Genomic DNA, 25,211 nt, shown 5'->3' on the forward strand with positions numbered 1-25,211 from the left:
TTCTCATTGTACCAATGTCATATTTAAAAGACTAGTAATCATTGGAGAAGATAGCTCATCCATCCTTTCATAAGGTTGTATTTAAATAATAAATTTAAGTAAGAATTTAAATAAAAAAGAGAAAAGGTGATAGAAATGTGAATTAATTTTTTTTTAATTTCTTTTTTCTTTTCTTTTTCTATTTTTCTTCCCTTTTTTTATAATAAATTTTTATCTAAATTCATGATTTAAACACAACATAAAGCTAATGAATGCAATGAAGACTTTTATCAACTACACTATATGGAAGATCATTCGAGAGCAAGGCGACAATGATTTCATGTCTAAATAGAGACGATTCATCTCTATAAAATGTTTTAGAAAGATGGTTAAAAGTTAATTTTTAATTTTTTTGTGTGAAAGGTAATATGACTCAAAATGAGTTAAAAGCTTATTTTTGACTTTTTATGCGTGTTTCGAAATGTGTAGTCATTAGCATATGGGACCCAAGTGACAAGTACATTGAATTTGAGGGGTAGGAATGACAATGTTCCAAATATTTTGAAAATATTATAACTTTTATTTTGTTAGTTATTATCAATTATCTAGTAATTAGGAATTTTAATATTAATGGGTTAGGTTATATATGATCTGATGTTAGTAGGTTTTTAGATAGTTATATAATTTTTGTGTTTAAATACGTCGTCGTTTGTTTTTTTTTGTTTTTGTTTTTTGATATTTAGAACACTCTCAAGACATGACCATCCACCCTTAACGAAAAAAGTATATGAGAAATTTTCTGAAAAGTTAATGAAAATCTGATTCTCCTCGAATTGAAATGAAAGGAGAGTGCACCACAACTGTAAGTAGATACAACCTCTCTTTAAGGGTTTGACTTTAATTACCTGAATTCAAATTGTTGGTTGAAAGCTATTGAAAGATTGTAGATTTATTTTGATTCAATATATATTCATTCCAAGTTTTGCTACAATCATTTAATTCATGTAATTGTTATCATCTTTGTGGTATAAAGCATATACAAATTTACATCGAATAATGCTATAGAAATAAACAAAACAAAGAACATGCCTTTATAACAAAAAGAAGCTGCCACATCATCAATCTACAAGAGGGTTTATTGATAAATTTATAACCCAAACATAGCATTAAAGTCTACCAAGACAAAGAAATTAGAATTAAAAATAAAAAAATAAAAAAAACCTAAATTCTTTATGCTCTCCCTCTTTCTCATATATTAGGGTACAACAGACCTCTTGGTGAAATAGAAGGCCAATGCCATGGTCACATGGCTGGGTTATTAACCATGTTTTGATTATTTCCCCTCAGACTATCGAAATAAGTAAATGAAAAAAAATCCTTCTCTTCTTTCTGCAAAATTGCCAGGCATGCAACTTTACACATGCAAATAATGAGGACTTAGAAAGCAATTAGTGAGAATTTATGCTGCAGCAGACTGCTTCTCTTCACGATCATCGAGATTAAGAGCTTCCAGCAACTTCGGCCACGACTCTGGAATCCCCCCAGGCAGATCAAACTCCAGCAACTTTCCTTGATTTCGGTAGAACTCCTCCAAAGGCTTACTCTGTAAACACATCATGTAAACCAAAGCATCATTGGGTATAATCCCAAGGCAAATACAGTTACCATAAGAACAAAAGGAATTCAGAAACAGCGCAGTAATCAAATCACACATTTTGAATATGCTATTCAATACATATAGTTTTTTGTGAAAAATTCATATTCGTTACTATTTACCACCCTTTACTATGTTATCATGTCTAGAATGAAACAAGCAGCATGCATGTTCGTCTATTAGGGGGAGAAAAGAACTACACAATATCATAAGCGAAAAAACTGTTCCATCTTAAATTTAATCTTGCCCTAAATGGGCATCTGAAAAGCTAGAGATTTAACTGGAAATAAGTTCGGCAAGCAACCAGTCAGGGCTGTTTTGTCAAAGAAATAAGCATGTTAACATGGTATTATAACCTTATCAATGATTGTACTCTTATGGATTGAAATACTAAGGAGCTTACTTGCTACCCAGATCCCTAAAAGCTAAAATTATATTCAGATAGACAATGAAGGACCAATAATAAAGAGAGGTAATAAAGAATAGCAGCATGTATTAAATTCCCATCACAGAGAGTCCTTTCTTACTATTGAACTTTTAAGAGCCATAAACCACAATAAATAATGGCAACAGGAGTAGGATTGAACTTTTATAACCATAAACCACAATAAATAACAGGAACACCACATGCTCTAAAATATAGTACAATAGGGTTAGGGTTGTATAAATCACGCTACTAGAATTTAAGAGACTACTAAATAAGATAGCTATTATATTTCAATAGTTAAGACTTCCAATAAAATATAGTCACAAATTAAGCATGTAAAAAATATTATTCTAAAAGCATTATGACCCATTTGTTTTACATTTGGTCATGCAAAAACTCTATTCTCTCTAGATTTTAATTCATTATATTTGATTTTTCTTTCCATCCTATAGGAAACTTCTAAGAAAATATAAAAGAAAAATTTTGGGATCACTAAATTTCCCGCTTTAGAACGGAAGTGTAACATATTTTGAATGTGTTCCAAAACATAAATCGTTCGGGTATTAGTGTTTTCAGGTAACAATGAACAAGAATCACTTCAAAATAAAACAGGAATCACTTTACAATACAACTGAGAAGCCTCATTCTACAGCCAATAAAAATCTTTGCATCAACCAATTATCATGGTTTTTTCCTACCAAAGCATAACTTCAAACTAGTGCAAGAAAAACATAGACCCACCATTACAGGACCACTATGTAAGTCTTCATATTTTACAGCAATAAAGATTCAGATGGATGTTTAATTTTCCAGCAAAAGGGAATTAGTGACAAAATCAATGCCATTGCAAAGAACAATAAAGATCAAGCACTACCTTTTCATTGTATATGCGAAGGCGTTCCTTTACCACAATTTCAGTATCATCAGACCGTGTGATGAGCTTTGAAGCGCATTGTGGAGGAGAAAGAAGTGGAGCCATGCTAATGTCAGGATTCCCATTCTCACCCTTGACATTAATGGAGGCCACATTGAAATTTTTTCCACACTCACTGCAAATCCTTCGCCCAAGGCATTTCTCAAGCAGTACATTTTCTGGGAGCTTTAGATTGACCACCAAGTCGATATATGTCACCTCATCCAATATTTCCTGGAAAGCAGATGAAACCAAACACTTGAGAACCAGAAAAGGGAAAAAGCAAAAGAAAGAAATTATTCGAGAGACTGAGAAATTGAGAAAAATAATATCAAATTAGTCCACTGGCCCTAACATAGCTGTTGTGCACTTTATTAATCTGAAACCACTATTCGGAAAGAAACCAAAGAAAAACTGTATCTTAGCAGTGTTTTGTGCCCTTTGAAAAGAAAGAAAGAAAGAGAACATTCTCAGGGTGTCGAGTTGAAAATTGACGCAATAGATAATCGAATTTCTTTAATTGTGGTTTGTTGATGTTCATGTTTAGATCTCTCTGGAGAATTACATGCCCCCACATAATAAAAAAACAACTTTGGGCACTTCATTTTGTTTCCTCATCTCTCAGAGAAGTTTCTACCTCTTAGAGGCTATTTTCAAACAAATTTTCATTTTTCTCTTCAATCTCCCTCTCTTGGTTTGTAATATTTGTACATTATTTTTAGCATTAGTATTTTTTATAGAAAAAAGATTCAGACGTTACGACCATTTAACTTCATCCACCTCATCATTGTCCAACTATACCACTCATTTGAAAACTATCATGCCTTTTCTTCCACTTTTTTTGAGGCTGAGAAAAAATTTAAAAAAAAAAAAAATAGGAAAAATAGAGTCAAACATACTTCTTTGCATGAGCAAATGACCATCATATATATACATAAATATGGCAGGAAACTGGATAAGAATAGACAACAGATTTATTTGCCACATTAAATTTGAAAATTGAGAGTATAACACCAAATCTTTTATTTTTTATTTTTTTGGTACAAAATAAAAGACCAGATATTAAGTTCACTGAAACACCAAGGTCAGAGTAGGACATAGCAAAAGAAACTACATGACAGGTTCAGAAATTCATCTAGGACAAGCATATCACTTAAATCAACAAGAACAAGGTCACTTCAACATATCTCAAACAACTTTTTATTTTATGACTGAGTGTCCGAACCAGTTTACGAGCACCTCGACTAATCTCAAAACTCACGCAAAGCGCCCCCTCTACGTGAATCGGGCAAATCTCAGACAGAGCCGGTAAAGGAGTTGACAGCACCTAATGATAGTTGAACCTAACACTTGGAGGGACCACACCCCCAGGCCCCAGGCTGCACCCATGAAGCCAAACGGCCTTAATAAAGTGCATTTAGTATCTCAAATGACCTTAATTCCAACTACTAAGCGGTCAGCTTAATAGATAACACATGTATAGTTCCCTGTCTAATCTATGACATTTACTTATTTAGTCAAATCGAAGACAATAAAGTGCATTTAGTATCTTCTATGACATGTAACCTGAGCTCCCATATAGATCAGAATGCCTAAATTATAACTTCTGACTTCAATAAAACAAATGCACTGGAAATTTTTTTTTTTTTCAATACACTATCAATAGAAACCATTCAAATAAACAATGCAATATTCCAAAATCATCAAGTTACAACATTGCCGGTGGTTACTGAACTTAATGCCCATCACTGTTGATCTGCACTTTCTTATAACAATGTGAACAGTTCCCCCAACCATGGCCAGTATCAGAAACAGATCTAATGCTTTGAAACAACTATTTAGCATTACTGAACGAGTTCTTAGTGAGATGATGCAATTGCAACATTAAGAAACCAGCAAAGATAGCGTTTTCCCAACTCAAAATAATTTCTTCCCAACTTAAAACAATTTTCTCCCATGGAAATGAAAATTCTTTTGTTCTGTTTTTTGGATCTTAGTTTCAATCATTTCACACTTCCTATACCTTCCATCAAAGAGAAATAGAATTTGGAAAGAAATAACAAATATGCTCTTTATGACAGAATTGGAAAGAAATAACAAATATGCATTATAACAGAAAAGGTGCCCACCGCTTGTCTTATTGTTCGAGGAAAACCATCAAGAATGAATCCTGATTCACCTTTAGCTTCTCCAGCCTCAAGTCTCTTAGACAGTAACCTTATTATAATCTCATCCGAAACCAGTTTCCCTTGGTTTACAATCTCTGCAAGCTGTAAATGACAACAAAGAAAACAAATGAACCGAAGTAAATAACACAAAAAAACAAACTAACGATTTAAAACTACAATGTCAAGATATTGGGAATTTCTCTTAAAAAAAATAAAAAATAATATGCTGCTAAGGAAAAACGATTCTCAATTTAACATCCCTAACATAATGGACTAATAAATGGCATTTCAAAACGCCCATTCCTACCAAATAAAAAATGTAATCTGTCACTGTGATTCATGAATAAACTGCATTCATTTTGGTTTAACAACAAAATTTAGCAATGGGTGAGATCGCAAGAAATTTCAGATTCCCCAAGCTTCATCAAGTCAAAAGTATGGCCTACATTGGAAAACATGCTTTTGTAACCAAACCCTGTACATGAGAAGGGTTTTCATGAGTTCAGTTGTTCGTCCTGAAAAAAGGATATCATAATGAGGATCCAAAGGAATTTACAGTTTTCAATTAACAAATGTAAATAGCAGAAAACCAACACCCTATTGCGTAACTTGTAGACATGCATGCCAAATAAAAACTTTGCCCAATAAACTCACTCACTTAACAGTGAACTCCATACTTAACTGAGATTTACATACTTTTTTTATTGATTATTATTAAGATCTTCATACTTTTTTAACAGTTGATTGCACTTAAAATGCCTTTAAAGCTCATGTCCTTCAAGGGTTGGATATTTTGAAAGAGAGTTTCCACTTGAGCACCAAATGTTAATAAACAGGCCACTATGAAGCACAGACACTTCAAAATAGGCGTCATAGCAATGTTGGACACAAGGACACGTATGGGAGACGCCAAATGGCGTGTCCCTTTAATTTTATTATTTTTTTTGAAGGGGACACACCAAATGGAGTGTCCCTTTAATTTTTTTTTTAATTTTTTATGTTGTTTTTTTGCAGATGACACGGCAGGGACACGCTCGTTCAAATATGGATAATCTATTAATTTGTTTAAATATAGTGGTTTATATATATATATATATAATGGTGTATGCCCATGCCTAAAGGCATGGTATAATTAATAATGAGATCAAAATATAATTGAGTATAAAATTATTGAGTGAAAATGTTCTTATCAAATTTGTTGCTAGAAATTTGATATGAAAATATAAACACAGGTCTGATTAGTTATCCGGAAATAAAAATATGTTTATCTTTGTCATTGAGGTGGTTTTTTCAATTTTTAAACAAATCACACCATCCCCATTATCTCTCTTATCTCTCCTTGTGAAAAGATTACATTTTAATAGTAAAATTAAACCATTTTTTTTGTTAACAGAACCCAATTTAAATTTTGGATTCAAATTTGTTCACCAAAGAAAAAAATATTTTCCAAAAAAAATCTTCCAATTATATTTTGATCTCATCATTAAACAAAAATATTTCTAATGATGTTTCGTCTCTTAATAACCAAACAACTTCAATTTTTTTATTTATTTAAATTTCGAATTCAGTTTTGTAAACTAAAAAAAATTTCCAAAAACATTTTTTAACATGACTATAATCAAACTCAGTAGCACCAGCTAGCACACAAAGCAAATGCCAAAAAAAAAAAAAAAAAATAGGGACCAATTTCACATGCCTTTTGCCTCCAAATCCCTCTTCCCTACTTTTTTTTTTTTTTTTTTTAACCTGTCCTATACTAACTACAAAAACCCATAAATCTAGGGCTTACTCTTCACTTTTAAGAACATAAAACACATAAACCCATAAATCTAGGGCATGCCCGGGTTATAGAAAAAAATAAAATAAAAATAATATTTGGTTTCTCACTCCTCTTCCTTTCTCTCTCTACCTCTCTCTCTCAACCCCTCCAATTCCAAACCCTCCTACAATTTCTTCCAAAACTACATTCTCTCTCATGGACAACAACCCAAGATTCAAAAACTTTCACTGTCGATCAGAATCCGAAATCACCCTCTCCGTACAATTACACCACCATCACCGACAACAACCCTCTCTGAAACCACCCTCACTGCCACCCGCCTCTTCCACACCGCCTCCAACGGGACGCAGTAGGGCCAAAACCTTATCCGCAGCTATCTACGGCAACACTACCACCAGCCGCGACTTCAACAAGTATCATACAACGATGGTTCGTTTGGATCCAGTGCTCCCCGCCGAAAATGCTACACTCAGACCGACCCAATCTTCAATCTGACCAAATTGACTCGTTGAGCTGCAACAACTGTTAGATGTGTCTCTACCAGATATTGTACGACGACAATTCGTTCACGGTGGGCGATTTCCCATCCAAAATATTGACGTTTCGGAGGACCAGAGTCCCCAACGTTGCTCTTAGATGGGGTCACGACAACGAAGGCTTGTTCGTCGATGTCGCCGAGTTGTTGGGTTTAGGCCAGGGAAAGTGCGGCTGAAAGACAAAATAGAGTATTTAGTGAGGCTGAAAATTGAGAAGTGCGGTTGAGAGCCTTAAGAGAGATAGGAGAGTTTAGAGAGAGTGAGAAGAGCATGGGGGGAGAGAGGAAGTGAATGTGTGTTTTGAAATTTAAAATCTAGAAAGCGAGGCTGAGAGAAAGAGAGATAGAAGAGTGTAGAGAGAGAATGAGGTGAGTGCAAAGTTTTAAATGGTGATGTTAGATGTGAAAATGTTGTTGTGCATAAAGCACAGCAGCAACTGCTGCACATGGTACGCTATCATTTTGTTTCTTTATTTTGTTTTGTTTTGGCTCGACTCATTTTTGTTGAATGGTATTGGCTTTTAAAAATATTCCTTGTGGAAAAATGTTTAATTCATTTTCTTATTGGTTTCATTATTTAAAGAAAAAACCTTTGACCAAAATATTACTGATTTTCTTATTCGTTATTAAAAAATATTATGCTTACAACCAATCTTTGAGTATTTGTTCAAAATCAAATAATGGTAGAAAATTTTAAATTTTAATACATATTTAAAATATATATATATATATATATATAAATTATATTAAAAATGTAAACATGTATATAAATATTTTTTTGGCACATTGTTGTTGAATGGTATTAGCTTTTAAAAATACTCCTTGTAGCAAAATGTTTCATTAATTTTCTTATTGGTTTCATTTATTTAAAAAAAAAAACCATCACCAAAATATTACTGATTTTCTAATTGGTTATTAAAAAATATTATGCTCACAACCCATCTCTGAGTATTTGTTCAAAATCAAATAATGTTAGAACATTTTAAATTTTTAATACATATTTAAAATATATATATATATATATAAATTATATTAAAAATGTAAACATCTATATAAATATATGAAAGTGGGTAAAAATATGTAAAATGTGCATTAAAATTTTCATTTTTGAACAATATTTAATTTTTAACAATTTGTAGCCTAGTTTTTTTAAATACAACCAATAAGAAATTCAATAATAATTTGGTTAAAGTTTTTTAGGGAAATTATAAAAAAATAAATAAATAAAACTCGTAGGATTTGACCCTTATAACAAAAAAAGCCCTTGGATTTTAATTATGTCAATTTAAACCCTAATATTTTGATTTGTTTTCAATCTAAACTGTTTATCTATTTATATTAAGTAAAACTAATGAAAAAAATGGTATTTTAACCATTAAACTCAACAAAAAAAATGATATTTTAAACATTTTATATATACCTACATTAAGTTTAATGGCTAAAATACACTTTTCATGTCGGTTTTATTTAATAAAAATAGATAAATAATTTAGATTAAAAAAACAAGGGTTTAAATTAAAAAAATTAAAACCATAAGATTTATTTTATAACCATGGTCAAACTCTAAGATTTTTTTTTTTTGTTGTGATTTGTTCAAGTTTTTTTTTTTTTTTTTTTTTTTTTTTAAACTCCAGTCACACTTTGTCCCAAGAGATACTTTTAAAAGTCCAATATCATTTTATACACACAAAAAAAAATAAAATAAAAAAACAAAAAACAAAAAAAAAAACAAAAACAAAAAAACAAAATTAAAAAACAAACCAAAGACTCATTCCCGAAGATGACAATTGCATTGGAGAAAGTAGTGCACTATACTTGAAATTTGGGTAAAGACTCAAAAAGAGAGGATGGGTGGGTGGATAGGTGAAAGGACTGAAAAAACGAGAGAATGAGAGATATATTTTCGAGGGAAAGCAAAAGTAAAGAAATCATCTTGACCCTTAAATTGTTAGATGAAATAATCTGAACAGTTGACATCTATAGGCTTAGTTTGTTTCTTTTGAGGGAGTAGTTTGTTTTTGTTTATGTTTATTCTCCCTACAAAAGATGTGTATTGAACTCCATTGTATATCTTTCTTTTTTGGTTATAATATGACTTGCTTATCCAAAAAAATCTGAACAGTTGATTCAAAATGTATCTCTAATACATTTTGAGACATTTTCAAAAACCGCCCTGCCATATTGCATAGATATTGAATTAATGGTAGTTTTTATTAATTATGATTATTTGATAAAATAATATTAATCTACATATCAAATATATATAATAAAAATAATAATAATAATAATAATTTGTCGTGTCCCCCGACGCATCTGTGTCTTCATTTTTTTGAAATCACTGTGTCCCGTGTCCGTGTCCGTGATTCATAGCAGGCCAGGATTCGACGTATGAACATCCTGTGTTAACCATACTAGATTACATAATTGATTTTGATGATAACAAAGTATAGATGATTTTGTTTATGATAAGTTGTTGATGAATAATTCTTGGATTTATTGTATTTGAAACTGAATAGATTTTGTGTGAATTGTAAAAGTGACTGAAAAAATATTCTCAAGCTTCTGGATTTGAGTTGGCACATGATCTAAGAGGAGAAAGCTCAAAGTTTATTGAACTGAATAGAATTAATCTAGAGATGAAGAAGTCAACTCAATCTGGATCGAGCCACCTCAGAGGTTACTGGATTGCAAAGAAAATTTCCAAAATTTTGAAGTCAGCACTGGATTACACATGAGAATTCCTGAACTTTGGAGTCCGCTAAACTTAGATAGAGTCAACTCTAAGTATTCTGCAGAGGAGAAAGTTTATGCTCAAACTGGACATCAAGGATTCTCAAGGACTACGGATTTAATCATGAATAAAGAAGTCAAGATATGAAAAATCTAGAGAATGATTTAAAAGGTAGTGTTACATATAAAACAACTCGCCATTGATTCTCCTCCATTGATTCATCCTTTGAAATGAAATTCCAAGATATGAATAAATAATGGAATTTCTGATTGAAGTTTGGGAGATTTTTGTTGGCATATTATAATCACCGAAAGTCACTTAGCATATTATATTAGCCGAAAGAGTCTGTAATCATTTTTTATGCACTCAGGGATTGTAATTGTCTACCTTGTAAACCCTAATCTTTATTTATAAATAAGGGATGATATCTCATCATACCCTAAGCTGGTTACTCAAGCTTCATGGTATCAGAGCCGAACCTATAGGGTTTCGGTTCACCCTCGTTGGTAGACCTTCTTCACCAACAACACTCTAGGGTTCGAAGCTTACCTGGGTGGATCGTCTTCCTCAGCCGTCTTCCTCAATCAGTCGATCATCACTCAGCCGTCATCTTCCTCAGTCGATCTCCGCAACTCAGTCGATCTCCTCAGCCGTCTTCCTCAGTCGACCTCCTCGCCTTCCTCTGTCGATCATCACTCAGCCGTCATCTCCTCCAGCCATCTCGGCAATCTCCTCCAGCCATTTCGTCCCTCGTCTTCTTCGTCACTCGTCTTCCTCAGACTCTGATCTCACTGTGGTATATATAAATATATATATATATACATATATATCCTAATATTTATATAAATATAGCCTGATATAGAGATATTTATATATATAAAGACATGTATCCATAAATAACTCAATTTACAAAAAAAAAAAAAAAAAAAAAAAAATTTAATTAATTAATTAATTAATTAATTAATTCAAAAAAAAAACAAAAAAAAAAACAAAAAAAAAACAAAAAAACAAAAAAACAAAAAAAAACAAAAAAAAAAAAAAATTAAATGGTTTCGTAATTTTGTTATGTCTTTATAGTGGTCATTGTACCTGATATCTCACTTCCACCTTCTGGGTTTGTGATTTCTACTAGTTTGTTGCGGGTTTGGTAGTATTATATCCATGACAGATTCCACTAGTGTGTCCTCTTCGTCTCAAACACCAAAAAGTGAGAGTCTCACTCTACCTACTACCATGACTGAGAACTCCAACCCTAGTCTGAAAATCACCACCTCTCTATTTAATGGTCAGAACTACCTAGCATGGTCTCAAAGTATGACTTTATTTTTGAAAAGCAGAGGGAAGATGGGGTATGTTGATGGCAGGATACAGGCACCTAGTACCACTGATTCAGGTTATGACCAATGGGAGATTACTAACTCTTTGATTATGAGTTGGCTTATCCATTCGATGGTTCCAAAACTTGGTGAGGGCTACTTGTCTATGGAGACTGCCCAGGACATTTGGGAGGCTGTGGCTGTTACCTATTCCTGCAAAGGAAATTTTTCACAGGCATTTGAGTTGCGTCGCTCTATTGAGAGCACACTTCAGGGGGAGCAGACTGTTCTTCAGTACTTCACTTTCCTCACCAACGGCTGGAAACGCCTTGACCACCTGGAAGACTATAAGCCCGTTTGCCCTACTGATTCTGTCGGGTACAAGAAGTTCATCGCACGGGAACGGGTCTTTAAATTTTTGGCCGGCCTAAATATGGAGTATGATCCAGTTAGGGGTCGAGTTCTGAGTATGGACACTCTTCCTTCACTACAGGAGGCATTTGCCTATGTACAAAATGAGGAGAGTCGTCGGTCTGCTATGATGTCCCCTGTCTGTACTGACCGTTCCGCATTACTGTCTACTCCTCGAGATGGCCTCAGCCTGCCTCCTCCATCTGCTGCTAAGGAGTCTGTATTCAGTGATTATTGCAAGAAGCCGCGGCATACTCGTGAGACATGTTGGAAGCTTCATGGGACTCCATCTGGGAGTCGAGGTGATCGGTCTGGTTCGCGAGGAGGTCGGTCAGGCCACTCTCGAGGACGTGGTTCCTATTCCCGGGCTCATCAGTCTAGTGCCGTTGATACCCTTGATTCTAATTCCACTTCTGTTACCCAGGCTTCTGATACTGAGCTGGAGGATGCTTTGCGCCAATTGTTGGACCGCCGATCTTCTACTACTCTCAGTACCGCTTCCTCGTCCTTTGCCCGCTCAGGTAACTTAGCATCTTCTCCTTGTACTTTCCTGTGTCATACATCTTTGCCTTGGATTATTGATTCTGGTGCCTCAGATCATATGTCTGGCTCCTCTGATCTTTTCTCTGTCTATAAGCCCTCTTCAGGTCAGGACAAAGTTAGGATTGCCGATGGAACTGTTTCTTCCATTTCTGGAAAAGGTTTAGTCCAAGTCACTCCTACCATGCATCTATCTTCTGTTCTCCATGTTCCCAAGTTTTCTGTTAATCTGTTATCCTTAAGTCGTCTTACCCAGGATTTGAATTGTTGTGTGACGTTTTTTCCTGATCATTGTCTTTTTCAGGACCTTGTCACGGGGAGGACGATTGGCAGTGGTAGTGCAGAAAATGGTCTCTACTTCCTAGATCAACCGGACAAACTTGCTTATTCTTCCACCACGTCTTCTACTACCCCCGCTGATGTATGGCTGTGGCATCGGCGTCTTGGGCATCCCTCATTTCATTTACTTAAGCATTTATTTCCTTCTAGTTTCGCAAATCATCATGTGTCTGACTTTCTTTGTGAGTCTTGTCAACTTGGAAAACAACATAGAGCTTCTTTTGCTCCCAGTTTGAATAAAAGCTTAGTTCCTTTTTCATTAATACATTCTGATGTTTGGGGTCCCTCTCGTGTTCTGTCTGTGAAAGGTCATCGCTGGTTTGTTACATTTATTGATGATTTTTCTCGTGCTACTTGGGTGTATCTCATGAAAGATAAGAGTGAAGTTTTCTCTGTGTTTCGCACTTTTCATAAGATGATTTGTACTCAGTTTGTACTCAGTTTGGGGCCACTATCAAAATATTTCGTTCTGATAATGGCGGGGAATACATAGATTCTGGGTTAGGGCAATATTTCTCTACTCATGGCATTATCCATCAGACCTCTTGTACCAATACCCCTCAACAAAATGGGGTGGCTGAACGCAAGAATCGGCATCTTCTTGACATAGCTCGGTGCATGTGTTTTTTTATGAACGTGCCTCGACCCTATTGGGGCGATGCCGTTCTCACCGCTGCCCATCTTATTAATCGTCTCCCTACCCAGGTCTTGGACAAACAGGCTCCCCTTCACGTCCTCCTTGGTTCTCAGTCCTGGTTTTCTATTCCTCCCAAAATATTTGGTTGTGTCTGTTTTGTCCATAATCACTCTCCCTCTCGTGGTAAGTTGGACCCTCGCTCCCTCAAGTGTGTTTTCCTTGGTTATTCTCCTACTCAAAAGGGGTATAAATGTTACCACCCTCCTTCTCGTAAGTGGTTTGTGTCCATGGATGTCACTTTCTTTGAGTCCCAGTCCTATTTCTTGTCTTCTCCGGTGTCACCGTCCTCATTTCCGGGGGAGCCTTGGTGTGAAGTGAGTCCTGTGCCTCCTATGGTAGAAGTGAGTCCTGTGCCTCCTATGATAGAACCAGTTGTTCTTGCACCCCCCTCTTCTACTGGAACTATAGAACCCACTGTCACCAAGAATAAGGATGGCCATGTTTATGTCCGGGACATCGACAGAAAACAAGTTAACTGGATACACGGGACCATTTCTGCTACTCCACTGCCATCTCCTGCTTCTGATGAGAGTCTAGGTAACTTTGAATCTCGTGAGTCCATTGACCTTGATGTTCCTATTGCCAAAAGGAAGGGTGTGAGATCTTGTACTCAACATCCTATCTCCCAGTTTGTATCATACTCTCATTTGTCATCCTCATATAAAGTGTTTGTGTCCAATATTTCCTCTGTTAGCATTCCTAACCATTTTCAGGATGCTCTTGCTATCTCTGAGTGGAAACTAGCCATGATTGAGGAAATGAAAGCACTTAGGAAGAATGGCACTTGGGAATTGACTGAGTTACCTACGGGCAAACGACCTGTGGGCTGTAAATGGGTATATACTGTGAAACACAAAGCAGATGGGTCTATTGAGCGTTACAAGGCAAGACTTGTGGCAAAAGGGTTTACTCAGACATATGGCATTGATTATCAGGAGACCTTCGCACCCGTGGCTAAAATGAATTCAGTCAGAGTACTTCTCTCTCTAGCAGCTAATCTAGATTGGCCGCTTTATCAGTTTGATGTCAAGAATGCTTTTCTCCATGGTGACCTCGAAGAAGAAGTATATATGGACATTCCTCCGGGTTTTGAGGATCATCAAACAGAAGGGAAAGTATGCAAACTTCGGAAGTCATTATATGGTCTCAAACAGTCTCCAAGGGCTTGGTTCGAGAGATTCACTCAGGCTATGTTTAAATATGGCTTCAAACAAAGTCAGGCAGATCACACATTATTTGTGAAACATTCCTCATGCGGTAAGACTACAGCACTTATTGTTTATGTAGATGACATAGTTCTTACAGGCAATGATAGTGGGGAAATACCTCTGTTGAAGAAATATTTAGCCAAAGAATTTGAAATCAAAGACTTGGGAAGCTTGAAGTATTTTCTGGGAATTGAAGTTGCTCGCTCTAAGGATGGGATATTTATCTCACAGAGAAAATATGTGCTTGACCTGTTGAAGGAAACTGGGATGCTTGGCTGCAAGGCATGTGCCACCCCACTGGAACCTAATCAGAAATTGGGGGATGATGAAGGAGGAGAAGTTGTGGATAGGGGGAGTTATCAACGTTTAGTGGGTAAGCTCATTTACCTATCTCACTCCCGTCCTGATATTGCTGTTGCTGTCAGTGTAGTTAGTCAGTTTATGCATGCTCCTCATCAGATTCACCTTGAGGCTGTCATGAGAATCTTAAGGTATTTGAAGTCTGCTCCTGGTAAGGGTCTGTATTTTTCAAAGTATGATCATCTTCGTGTAGAAGCCTATACAGATGCTGACTGGGCTGGGTCAGTAACTGATAGGAGATCAACTTCAGGGTATTGTACATTTGTCGGCGGCAACCTAGTTACTTGGAGGAGTAAGAAACAGAATGTGGTTGCCAGGTCAAGTGCAGAAGCTGAGTTTAGAGCTATGGCACAAGGTGTGTGTGAACTTTTATGGATCAAATTATTGTTGAGTGATCTAGGTATTGCTCAGACGGACTCCATGCGGTTATACTGTGATAATAAGGCCGCCATCAACATTGCTCACAATCCAGTTCAACATGACAGGACAAAACATGTTGAGATTGATCGCCACTTCATTAAGGAGAAACTCACTAGTGGTACCATTTGTACTCCTTTTGTTCAGTCTGGTGACCAACTTGCTGACATTCTCACCAAGGGAGTTGGGAATAAACCGTTTCACGACATATTAGGCAAGCTGGGCATGAGAGATATCTTCGCACCAGCTTGAGGGGGAGTGTTGGCATATTATAATCACCGAAAGTCACTTAGCATATTATATTAGCCGAAAGAGTCTGTAATCATTTTTTATGCACTCAGGGATTGTAATTGTCTACCTTGTAAACCCTAATCTTTATTTATAAATAAGGGATGATATCTCATCATACCCTAAGCTAGTTACTCAAGCTTCAATTTTGTCAAAACCCTCCTCATAATAAAACTTTAATGCATTAACGACAAACACAAAAAAATTCATTGAAAAGTCCAACGCATACCACTATTATCAAAATACTAAACTTTAAAATAATACAACTTTTGATGTAGATGTCGGTTTTTAATAAAATTAGTAATTTTAGAACCCTCTCATCAAGATCTATCAAATAAGATCAATGTTGACTACGAAATTCTTAAAAAAAAAAAAAATTAAAAATATATATATATATATATTATTACCGTCGAAATTGATGTAACTCGTAACAGTAACATGTTACTCTGTTTGACAATTACTCTATTTGACAGTAACATGTTACTCTGATTCACAATAACATGATACTCTGATAATATTATCCAAGGAAAGAAAAAAACATATTTTACTTTGTTCTTACTTAATTATATGTTTTCTCCTTAAGGGATTTATGAAGCAAAATAAATTAGGCAATCCTTTTCACTAAACAAGGGTCCAACGGAAGGGTCTTAGCTAATTTCCCTTGAAGTTTTTGATTTTATAATCAATTGAAGAGTTCGAATGAAGATTTTGATTGGATATTGGTACACAAAGAATATTTGCTCTACAAGGGAAGAAAGCGGAATTAAAAGAACATATCTAGAATTTTTCCAAGAAAATTGAATATGCAACTTCAAGAAAAGGCAAGCTAAATCAGTGAAGGCACATGCTATAACCAAGAGTCAGCAATTCAAAATTTTTGGTCAGCTTTATGATTGAAGATATGTACGAAATTGATAGCGAGAAGGGCCATGAAATATGTTGAAAATTCAGTCAAAAGACAAGATTTCAATTACCTAGTACGATTGAAGCTCAACTGGAAAGGAAGTTCAACACAACAAAATTGATTGAAGCTTGTTATGGAAGAAAATGCAAAGGAATTCATTCACAACGGCCAGTTTTTGAAGCTCTGACAGTCAAATCTTTTAAGATACAAAGAAGAATTCAAGCCTCAGTTGAAAGACAGAGACATATTGGTGATATTAAAGAAAAGCTCAATGTTATGCGGTGAAAAAGTATTCCGTTGTGTTCTTCATTGGTATATACACACTTGAGTGAGATTTTTGTTGAGAGTTGGACTTTCATCGTAAAAGAGTTTGCACACCCTCCTCCTCCTCCTCCTCCTCCTCCTCCTCCTTCTTACTCTTATGAGTGTGACTTTTTGTGAGTGATTTTTGGGACAAAATCACTTGGGTTAGATGTGATTAGCATCGATTTAATAACTAGTGTCTAAAGTGATTAGGATTGATCAATACTTGTAAAGTTCACTGGCTCCTACTGAGCTAGGGATTGTAGCGCTAGTTGAGGATAGTGGAGGAATTTGCAAGGAGGATACCTAGAGAGTGGATGTAGGCTTAAGTTAAGCCAAAACCACAATAACTCGTGGTGTTAATATCTCTTCTCATTTCTCTTATCTCTATTTATATTTGCTTGTGTGTTGTTCACATTGCATATTCAGCATTTACAATTTGTCCACATTGTTTTCTCTCTCCACATTGCATCATGCCTTGTTTTTAATTAGAGTAACTCCAATGGTGAAAGCAAAAATGGCTTTGCCAAAGTCATTTTTTGGCTTGCCCAGTGCAAGAAAAGCCATTTTTTTAGCTATACCACTCCAATGGTTCCCATGTTATTTTGGCAAAGCCAACTCCCATATTAATTATTACCATTGGATCTATTTCCCCAAAAACTTCTAGTGATCATGATTGCCTTTTGCTGATGTGGCAAATTTGGCAAAGCCAAATCTTGCCTCAAGATTTGGCACATCACTGCTTCTAAAATCAGTTACAAAACTAGTATCTAGGCCCTACTAGTTGCTTGCAACCATTTTAGAGCAGATGCCAAGGTCAAATACCATCCTAAGTCACTAATTCGTAGAGTGGGTGCGCGAACAAGAGTGGAGTGGGAGTGGGAGTGGGAGTGGGAGAGGGAGAGTTTCTTTTCCAATTTCAAATATATCCCGAGAGCAGCAGCGACTATGTACATACATAAAATGCATTTATTTATATATATATATTAGCATATTATCTACCATTTTATAACTTTTTTATGCCTTTTTTTTTTTTTTTTGTGGAAGTGACCTTGAGATGTGCTAAATAAGCCAATTTTTTGTCTAAAAAAGCCAAAAAGTTGGTTTGGCAAAAAGCCAAATGTCACATCAACTTTTTCACTCACGAAAATGCAACTTTTTTAGCAACTTCCAAACACATTGGGTATGTTTGGTTTGGTTTTGGGAGAGTAGTTTTCAAAAATTGTTTTGGGGAGAGAGTTTAGAAATTTTTTTGGTTTGTTTGGTTGTGTATTTTGAAAGTAGTTTTGGAGTTTGGAAGTTTGGAATGATTTGATATTTTGTTATAATTGAGTAAATGTGTGTGAGAGAAAAAGTGATTGAGAAGGAGAGAGAGAGAGAAAAAGTGATTGATTGATAGGTAAGAGAGAGAAAGTGATTTTGGAAATTGTTTTGGAAAATTTACAAACCAAACAAATTTTTTAAAATTTTTTTCTCAAAATCACTCTACAAATCCAAACCAAACATGCCCATTAACTTTTTTAGCTTATAAAAAAGTCAAAAAAACACAAAAAAAAAAAAAAATTCAATCCCAAACATCCTCTAAATCAATGTTAGAGCTAGGCTTTGTAAACAGTTTTGTTAAGATATATATATATATATGGGTTTAGTTAACAAGTGCCCATGTTAAGGATGCATTAAACACTACTAACCAAATCCACTATCATAGAAGCTTGAAAAGACTATAAGTGTACCTTGCTAGAGACCAAACTACCCTTTCCTTCAAGTCCATCTATTTTGACATTTTTATATACTTTTCCGAAGCCTTTTGTCTTTGACAGTCCCCCATCCTCTTAGTTACACCAATATACACGGATTAGGGGCCGGTGCTATCACAGCACACGGTGTCATTTTCAATTTTTTTTTTTTTTTTTACTTTGTGTATTTTGTTTTCATTTTTCTTTTTAATCATTTGTTTTATTATCAATTTTTTTTTGGGAAATTATAAATATTCCTCATGTGGTTTGTTTAAAACATGTATTACTTCCAATAGTTTTGAAAATTACAAATACTCCCTTGTCATAATTTTTTATTTAACATAATTAACAAAAAAAATAAGAGTTTTGCTACATTTCCTATTTTATCACCCCCAATTACACCTCTAATGAGGTGGCAAGCAATTTTGAAAGGAGAGAAAAGTGTTTGAAGAAAATTGATTGGTTAGTATTATCTGACACCTCATTAGAGGTACAATTGGGGGGTGATGAAATCGGGGGATGGGGCATTTCTCAAAATAACTACTATACAATAAAAAAATCATCATAGTCGTTAATTGAAATATATTTATGATATTATTAAAAAATTATTAATTCATTAAGTGATTTGTTAATAAAAGTGATACTTTGTTATGCGATTAAAAATTTAAAGGGGTATAATGTAATTTTTAAAATCACAAGAGATAAAAATTTGAAAGGGCATAATGTAATTTTCAAAATCGGAAGGGGTAATAGGCTATTGGATCAATTCAAATTTCCTAGAAAAAATAATCTACAAGAAAAGGCATTAGAAAAATTTATTAGCTTTTTCTCTTTTGAAATTTAAGTATTAAACAACTATGAAATTGGATGACTGTATGATGTTTGGGAAGACAACAGTGTTGATTGTGGTTGCAATGGTGAATGGTTAGTGTTATGCACAAAAAGATAATACCCGTAATTAATCATTTGTGGCCAATAAAATGTCTAAACATCTTAAATAATTATAAATGAATACAATGTGTAATTATCATTATGTTTACACTATATATTGTTTTTAAAAAAAAAAGCACTCACATATGTATAAAGTAATAATGATTATGATAATTATTATTGTATAGGAAAATAGTTATAAATTTTATTTTTTTTATTAATTATGTCAAATAAAAAATTCTGACAATGGAGTATTAAAATTTTCAAAATTCTGACAATGTGTAATTATCATTACGTTTGCACTATATAGAGTAAACAATAATAATAATAATAATAACTCGCATATGTATAAACAATTAATGATTATGATAATTTTATTATTATGTAGTAATAAATTTTACCCTTTTTGTTAGTTATGTTAAATAAAAAATTTTAACAATAAATTATTTATAATTTTCAAAACTATCAAGAGTAATACATGTTTTAAACAAATCACATGAGGTGTATTTGTAATTTACCCAAAAAAAATTGATAATAAAACAAATGATCAAAAGAAAAATTAAAACAAATTGCAAAATATATATATATATTAAAACGGCACCGTGGGCTATGACAAGACGGTGCCTATCACAGCACGGTCCCTCATCCTAATATACATGTGTATATATATCAATAAAAAAAATTTGTTATTTTGCCATACAATTTTGAGTCAATTTTTTTTTTTGGTTAACTTTTTAGATCGGATTCAACTATACGATTTTTAAATTAAAAATTGAATAAAAAATTTCACTAAAGACGATAATAAACCAAATTCTATATATATAATAATTTTTTTAAAAAAAAATACAAAATTTAGCTTATTTTTTGTCTTTTCTAAACCTTTTTCGAAAAATTTCAAAAATTCTAATTTTAGGATCGTTACAACCTTACAGTTAATTTAAGTCTGTTATAGTTAGTAGTTGATGTCATAATAATGACATTTCATGGCTTTTTAACAAAACATTTAAATGCCCTTTATTTTCATCCATAATTAAACTATATGGTGTAAGGAATATGAATCTAAGAACAAATGCTAAAATCGAAAAGCTAAAGAAAAAAGTTGAAAAGTTTTAAAATGGTGAGAAATGAAAAGAAAAAACGAAAAAGACAAAAAAAGAAAAAAAAATGGTATTTTGGTCTAATTAATTTTCTAAAACCAGACATACATTACTTTTACTATTTTCTATTTTCTATGATAGTGGAGTTGGTTAGTAACTTTGATGCTTCCTTAACAAGTGCCCTAATCCTATAAATATATATAAGCACTAAATTGTGAAGGAGTTCAAGTCTAACAACCTAGTGGTAATTGGTTTTAAGAGTTCATTCAAGTCACACGTTCAACACTTACCAGCGTCACGGGCATGAGATGAGAGTGTTATTGTGTGAGTCCTAAAAGTGGCGAATAAGGATTGGATAAAAATAAAGTATTTGATAATTTGCAAATTTGACCAAGAGAGTTCGCGAATTTGTTCAATATTCACTCAAAATCCGTGAGTTCAAGCGCTAGTACGCCATTCGCCTACCGATATAGGAGGATCAAGAAACTATGATCCCATCATCTATTGCTTTGCAACAAACAAAAGAAATGATTAACTCAAGATGACAGGCTTAACTTATCTATCAAACTCTTTGTGATGTGTTTTGTTTAGGTCAACATGGTTGGGTATAACAAGCATAACTACCTCTTAAAAATCCAAAATTTTAACCTCATATTGATAGTGAACACCAATTAATTTGTGCAATTAACATAAAAATTTTGCACACTAAACAGATCACTGCAACACCCTTTTTAACAACTGGATTTCAAGATTCTAAACAAATAATGTCGTAAAACCCAAACACCAGTTCTCTTGTAGTTAATCTTGTCAACAAAAGCAAAAGGAGCACCACAGCAAACCCAATGGGATTGTATTGGCTTCAATCCATGCCAACAGTATGTGTCAAGACTTGTAACTCTCATATACACATTTGCTTCCTAGTTCAATTGGGCCAGCAACAGGGAGCCTATCTAGAGATGCAATTAAATCATCTCTTAAAGCAACCACTCTTCTAGCTTTAATTTCTCAATTTTAACAACTAGCCACATAATTTACAGTAATTCATGGCCATCCATATCAAGATAGCTTGCTTTCATTCCACATGTTGTTTAATCCAATACACAAAAAGACTTCAAATTTACACACACATATATAGACATGTATTCTATATCCATACAATCTATACTATTATCTATCTATACTTGGTGTAGATGTCACATTGTTGCTTTTTCAAAAATGCCCACAACAGTTTTAAAACTGCCTATGTGAAAAAAAACTTCAAAATTTTAACCATTCATCTTCTTCATTCCTTAACTAGGTACATTTGTACATGCATCACATGTGCACCCACCACTAGCAATCTATTATATAAGATGTTCTCATTTTTTCTAAACATCCCCTCCACTTTCAATAAGTGGCACGTCCAATACCTGCTAAAAACTTTTTTTATTCATCAAACCATTCAAAACTACTATAGGTGATTTCCTCATTCAACTACTGCTAAACAATTTTCCTCATTTACCAAAGTGCTCAAAAATTTAAATGTATAATTGCAGCTGTGTTACGGACACTTTTTTAAATGAATTTAATAAAAGAAAAAACATGAAAAAGAGCTGGAGAAGACCCACTTCGAGTGGAGGACTCCTGTTAGTTCACTTTGTGGTGAACCAGATCTCAAACTTCACAGATGGGCTCTGTTTTGTTTGGTTTGGTTTTCAAAATTTGTTTTCTAAAAAACTAAAAACTAATTTGGTAGAAAAAAATGAAAAATATTTATCTTTTTTATATATTTTTATTTTTTGGATAGCAGAAGTAAATTAAAATTTTAAATATTTATTTTCGTCAAACAAGTTTCTATTTTTTTTTTATAAAAAAAAATCTGAAAATTGTTTCAGAAAAACAAACCAAACATACGGATGATTATTGAGTATTCCCAGAGTACGGCCGCGTGATGCTCCATGATATTATTATGATTGGCGAAGAATGTAGGAAATTAGGATTTTGTGTTAGTTGGAATATGAAGGCATGGTGGACACGTGATACTCTGGGAAAGTACCTAATAATTTTCCCCAAAGATACATAAAGATACATAACTATCCACTAACGCGCCAACACCACATCACATCGCACGTAACATAACTAAGACCATCTCCAACCCAACACCAAATGTTTTAAATTTGATGAAAAAACCCACCTTCTGCTACTCCAACCAGCACCAAATGTTTCATCAAATCCAAGATTTCTCAAATCTTTTATCAAATTGAGGATGGAGGTGCCTTTTATCAAATCATTGGTCATAGGTCATAGCCGTTGGAGCTGCAAGTCATTTTCACCACCAGATGTCTGGCTGGTTGCCCCCGGATGGCCACATTTGTGAAAAAATTACACTGGTCAGTCCATCGGCGTCCACCGGATCAACCGGTATTTTGATAAAAGTTCAAAATCCTCCAATATCAAATAGATTTTTTACACAATTTTGATGGAAAAAAAAAAGATGCAGGAGATGCTCTAACCCACTATCATGATAACTCCTAATTACTAATAACAAACAAAATAAAACTTTTTTTTCTAAAATAATATGAATGTATCAAAACAACTAGCATGTATATATTGGAAGAGAGAGAGAGAGAGAGAATTTTAGACCTGATGAGAGAGAGGGCCATGGGAAGAGAGCTCTTGGCGGACGAGATCACCGGTGGCGATGTGAGGGACGCTGAGGAGGGAAGAGAGGCGGCTGGCGTAAGTGCCCTTTCCGACGCCAGGGCAGCCCAGGAACACCCACTGGACGTTCCTACCCTTGGGATCTGCGCTCGGAGGCAGACAACTCCGAGATTTCAAGCGAGACTCGGTCTCCGACGCCGCAGCTGATGATAGGCACCGCCTGAGGGATGCGATCGCGGAGGAGGAGGAGAATTGTGAGGGTTTCAAAAGGCGGTTCATGGCCGCCATTGGAATTGCAGAACTGCTGCCTCGACCTCGCGGGCAGAGAGAGAGAGAGAGAGGGGAATATGCTTTTTCGTTTGGGATTTTGGTGTATGGAGTGGAAGTTGGGAACAACCGAACCAAGAAGAAAAGTCGGTGGTAGTGTATTAGCAACGCCTCGGATGCAAAATGGGTCGGGGTTTCGTCAGTGGCGTTCGTTTCAAATTCGGACCGTTTGAGTTGTTTGATCCAACGCTACAACCTAGTATATCCTTCTAGTATATCCTTTTTTGGGGTAGGTAATCTTTGATGTAGGTGTAGGATCTAAATACTTAAGTCTTGTTTGGTTTGTTTTTGAAATAGTAGTTTTAGAGAAAAAAAATTTAAATTTTATTTGGTTTAATGATTTTGAAGAAAAAATTTTAAAATCACTTTCTCTTTCCTACACATCAATTAATCACTTTTTCTCTCTCTTCTCTCCTTCCTCTTTCACTTTTTCTTTCACACACACCTATTCAATTACAACAAAATATCAAATCATTCCAAACTCTCACACTCCAAAACTATTTTCAAAATATACAGCCAAACAAATTAAAAATATTTCTAAACTCTCTCCTTAAATTTTTTTTTGAAAATTTATCTCTCAAAATCAAACCAAACACATCTATCGATTTGTATAAATTTCACATTTATGTGAAAAATTTGATAAATTATTTGGGATACTTAACATTTTCCATCCTTTTTTGAGTATTGTCTTTAAAACACAAGTGAACAAGTGAAAAACATGTGAATGTCTTGGAGCAACGTCTTGGTGCAACGCTGTAGGCTTTTAAAACACAAGTGACAAACATGTGAATGTCTTGGAGCAACGCTTTAGGACATGTGAATGTCTTGGTGCAACGCTGTAGGCTATTTGAGAAGAAGGTTTGTAGTTTGATTTTTTAGTTATTTTAGTTTGATTAAGAAAGTTTTATTTAGAATGAATTTTTGATTCCTTAAATTTTTTATAAAAAAATAGTGCAATGATTATAATTGGAATTTGATATTTCATTTTATTAATTTTTTAATTTATTTTATCTTTTAATTGACTAAATTAGTCTTAACCATATTGTCAAATAGAGGCTTAGCAACACCAAATAATGAAGATCAATTTGAGGTATATGATTATTTTGTTTAAAGAAGGATAAATTATATTTAATTCTTTTGGAGAAAATACAATTTGTTCTATAATTTTAATATAATTATACTGGTTTTTTTTAATAAAATTTAAAAGATCAAAACTAATACAAATTATGTGAAGATATAAGATAAACAAGCTAAAAATGTTAATTACACTTTCCATCCTTAGAATTCAATTCAAATTTTACTTTAGTCTTTGTAGTTTTAAATTGAATATATTGATACAGTTTTAATTTGGTCTTTCCATCTAAATTAAAAGTAAAAATTAACAAATTTGATATGTATACATAAATAAAATTAACAAAAGTTTAAAGAGAAAATTGTTAAAAAGTCCAATCTAGCAATTGATTAGGGCATTAGGTCCGGTGAATATTTTTTATTGGTAAAAAGTCTATTTT

General features: G+C 34.1%; 1 protein-coding gene across 1 annotated transcript; it reads right to left on the reverse strand.

Annotated features, from left to right (window-relative positions):
* Positions 1-1,047: 1,047 nt before the first annotated feature.
* LOC114266790 (adenylate kinase) lies at positions 1,048-23,920 on the reverse strand. Its single transcript, XM_082893255.1, has 4 exons — positions 23,356-23,920; positions 5,103-5,243; positions 2,935-3,207; positions 1,048-1,582 (listed from the first exon to the last, which is right to left on the reverse strand). The coding sequence occupies exons 1-4, from the start codon at positions 23,659-23,661 to the stop codon at positions 1,439-1,441; spliced, it is 864 nt and encodes a 287-aa protein (XP_082749381.1). The 5' UTR covers positions 23,662-23,920; the 3' UTR covers positions 1,048-1,438.
* Positions 23,921-25,211: the final 1,291 nt, after the last annotated feature.

The sequence above is a fragment of the Camellia sinensis genome, chromosome 10, assembly GCF_055761805.1.
Source record: "Camellia sinensis isolate YWXY chromosome 10, ASM5576180v1, whole genome shotgun sequence".
Lineage (NCBI taxonomy): Eukaryota > Viridiplantae > Streptophyta > Magnoliopsida > Ericales > Theaceae > Camellia > Camellia sinensis.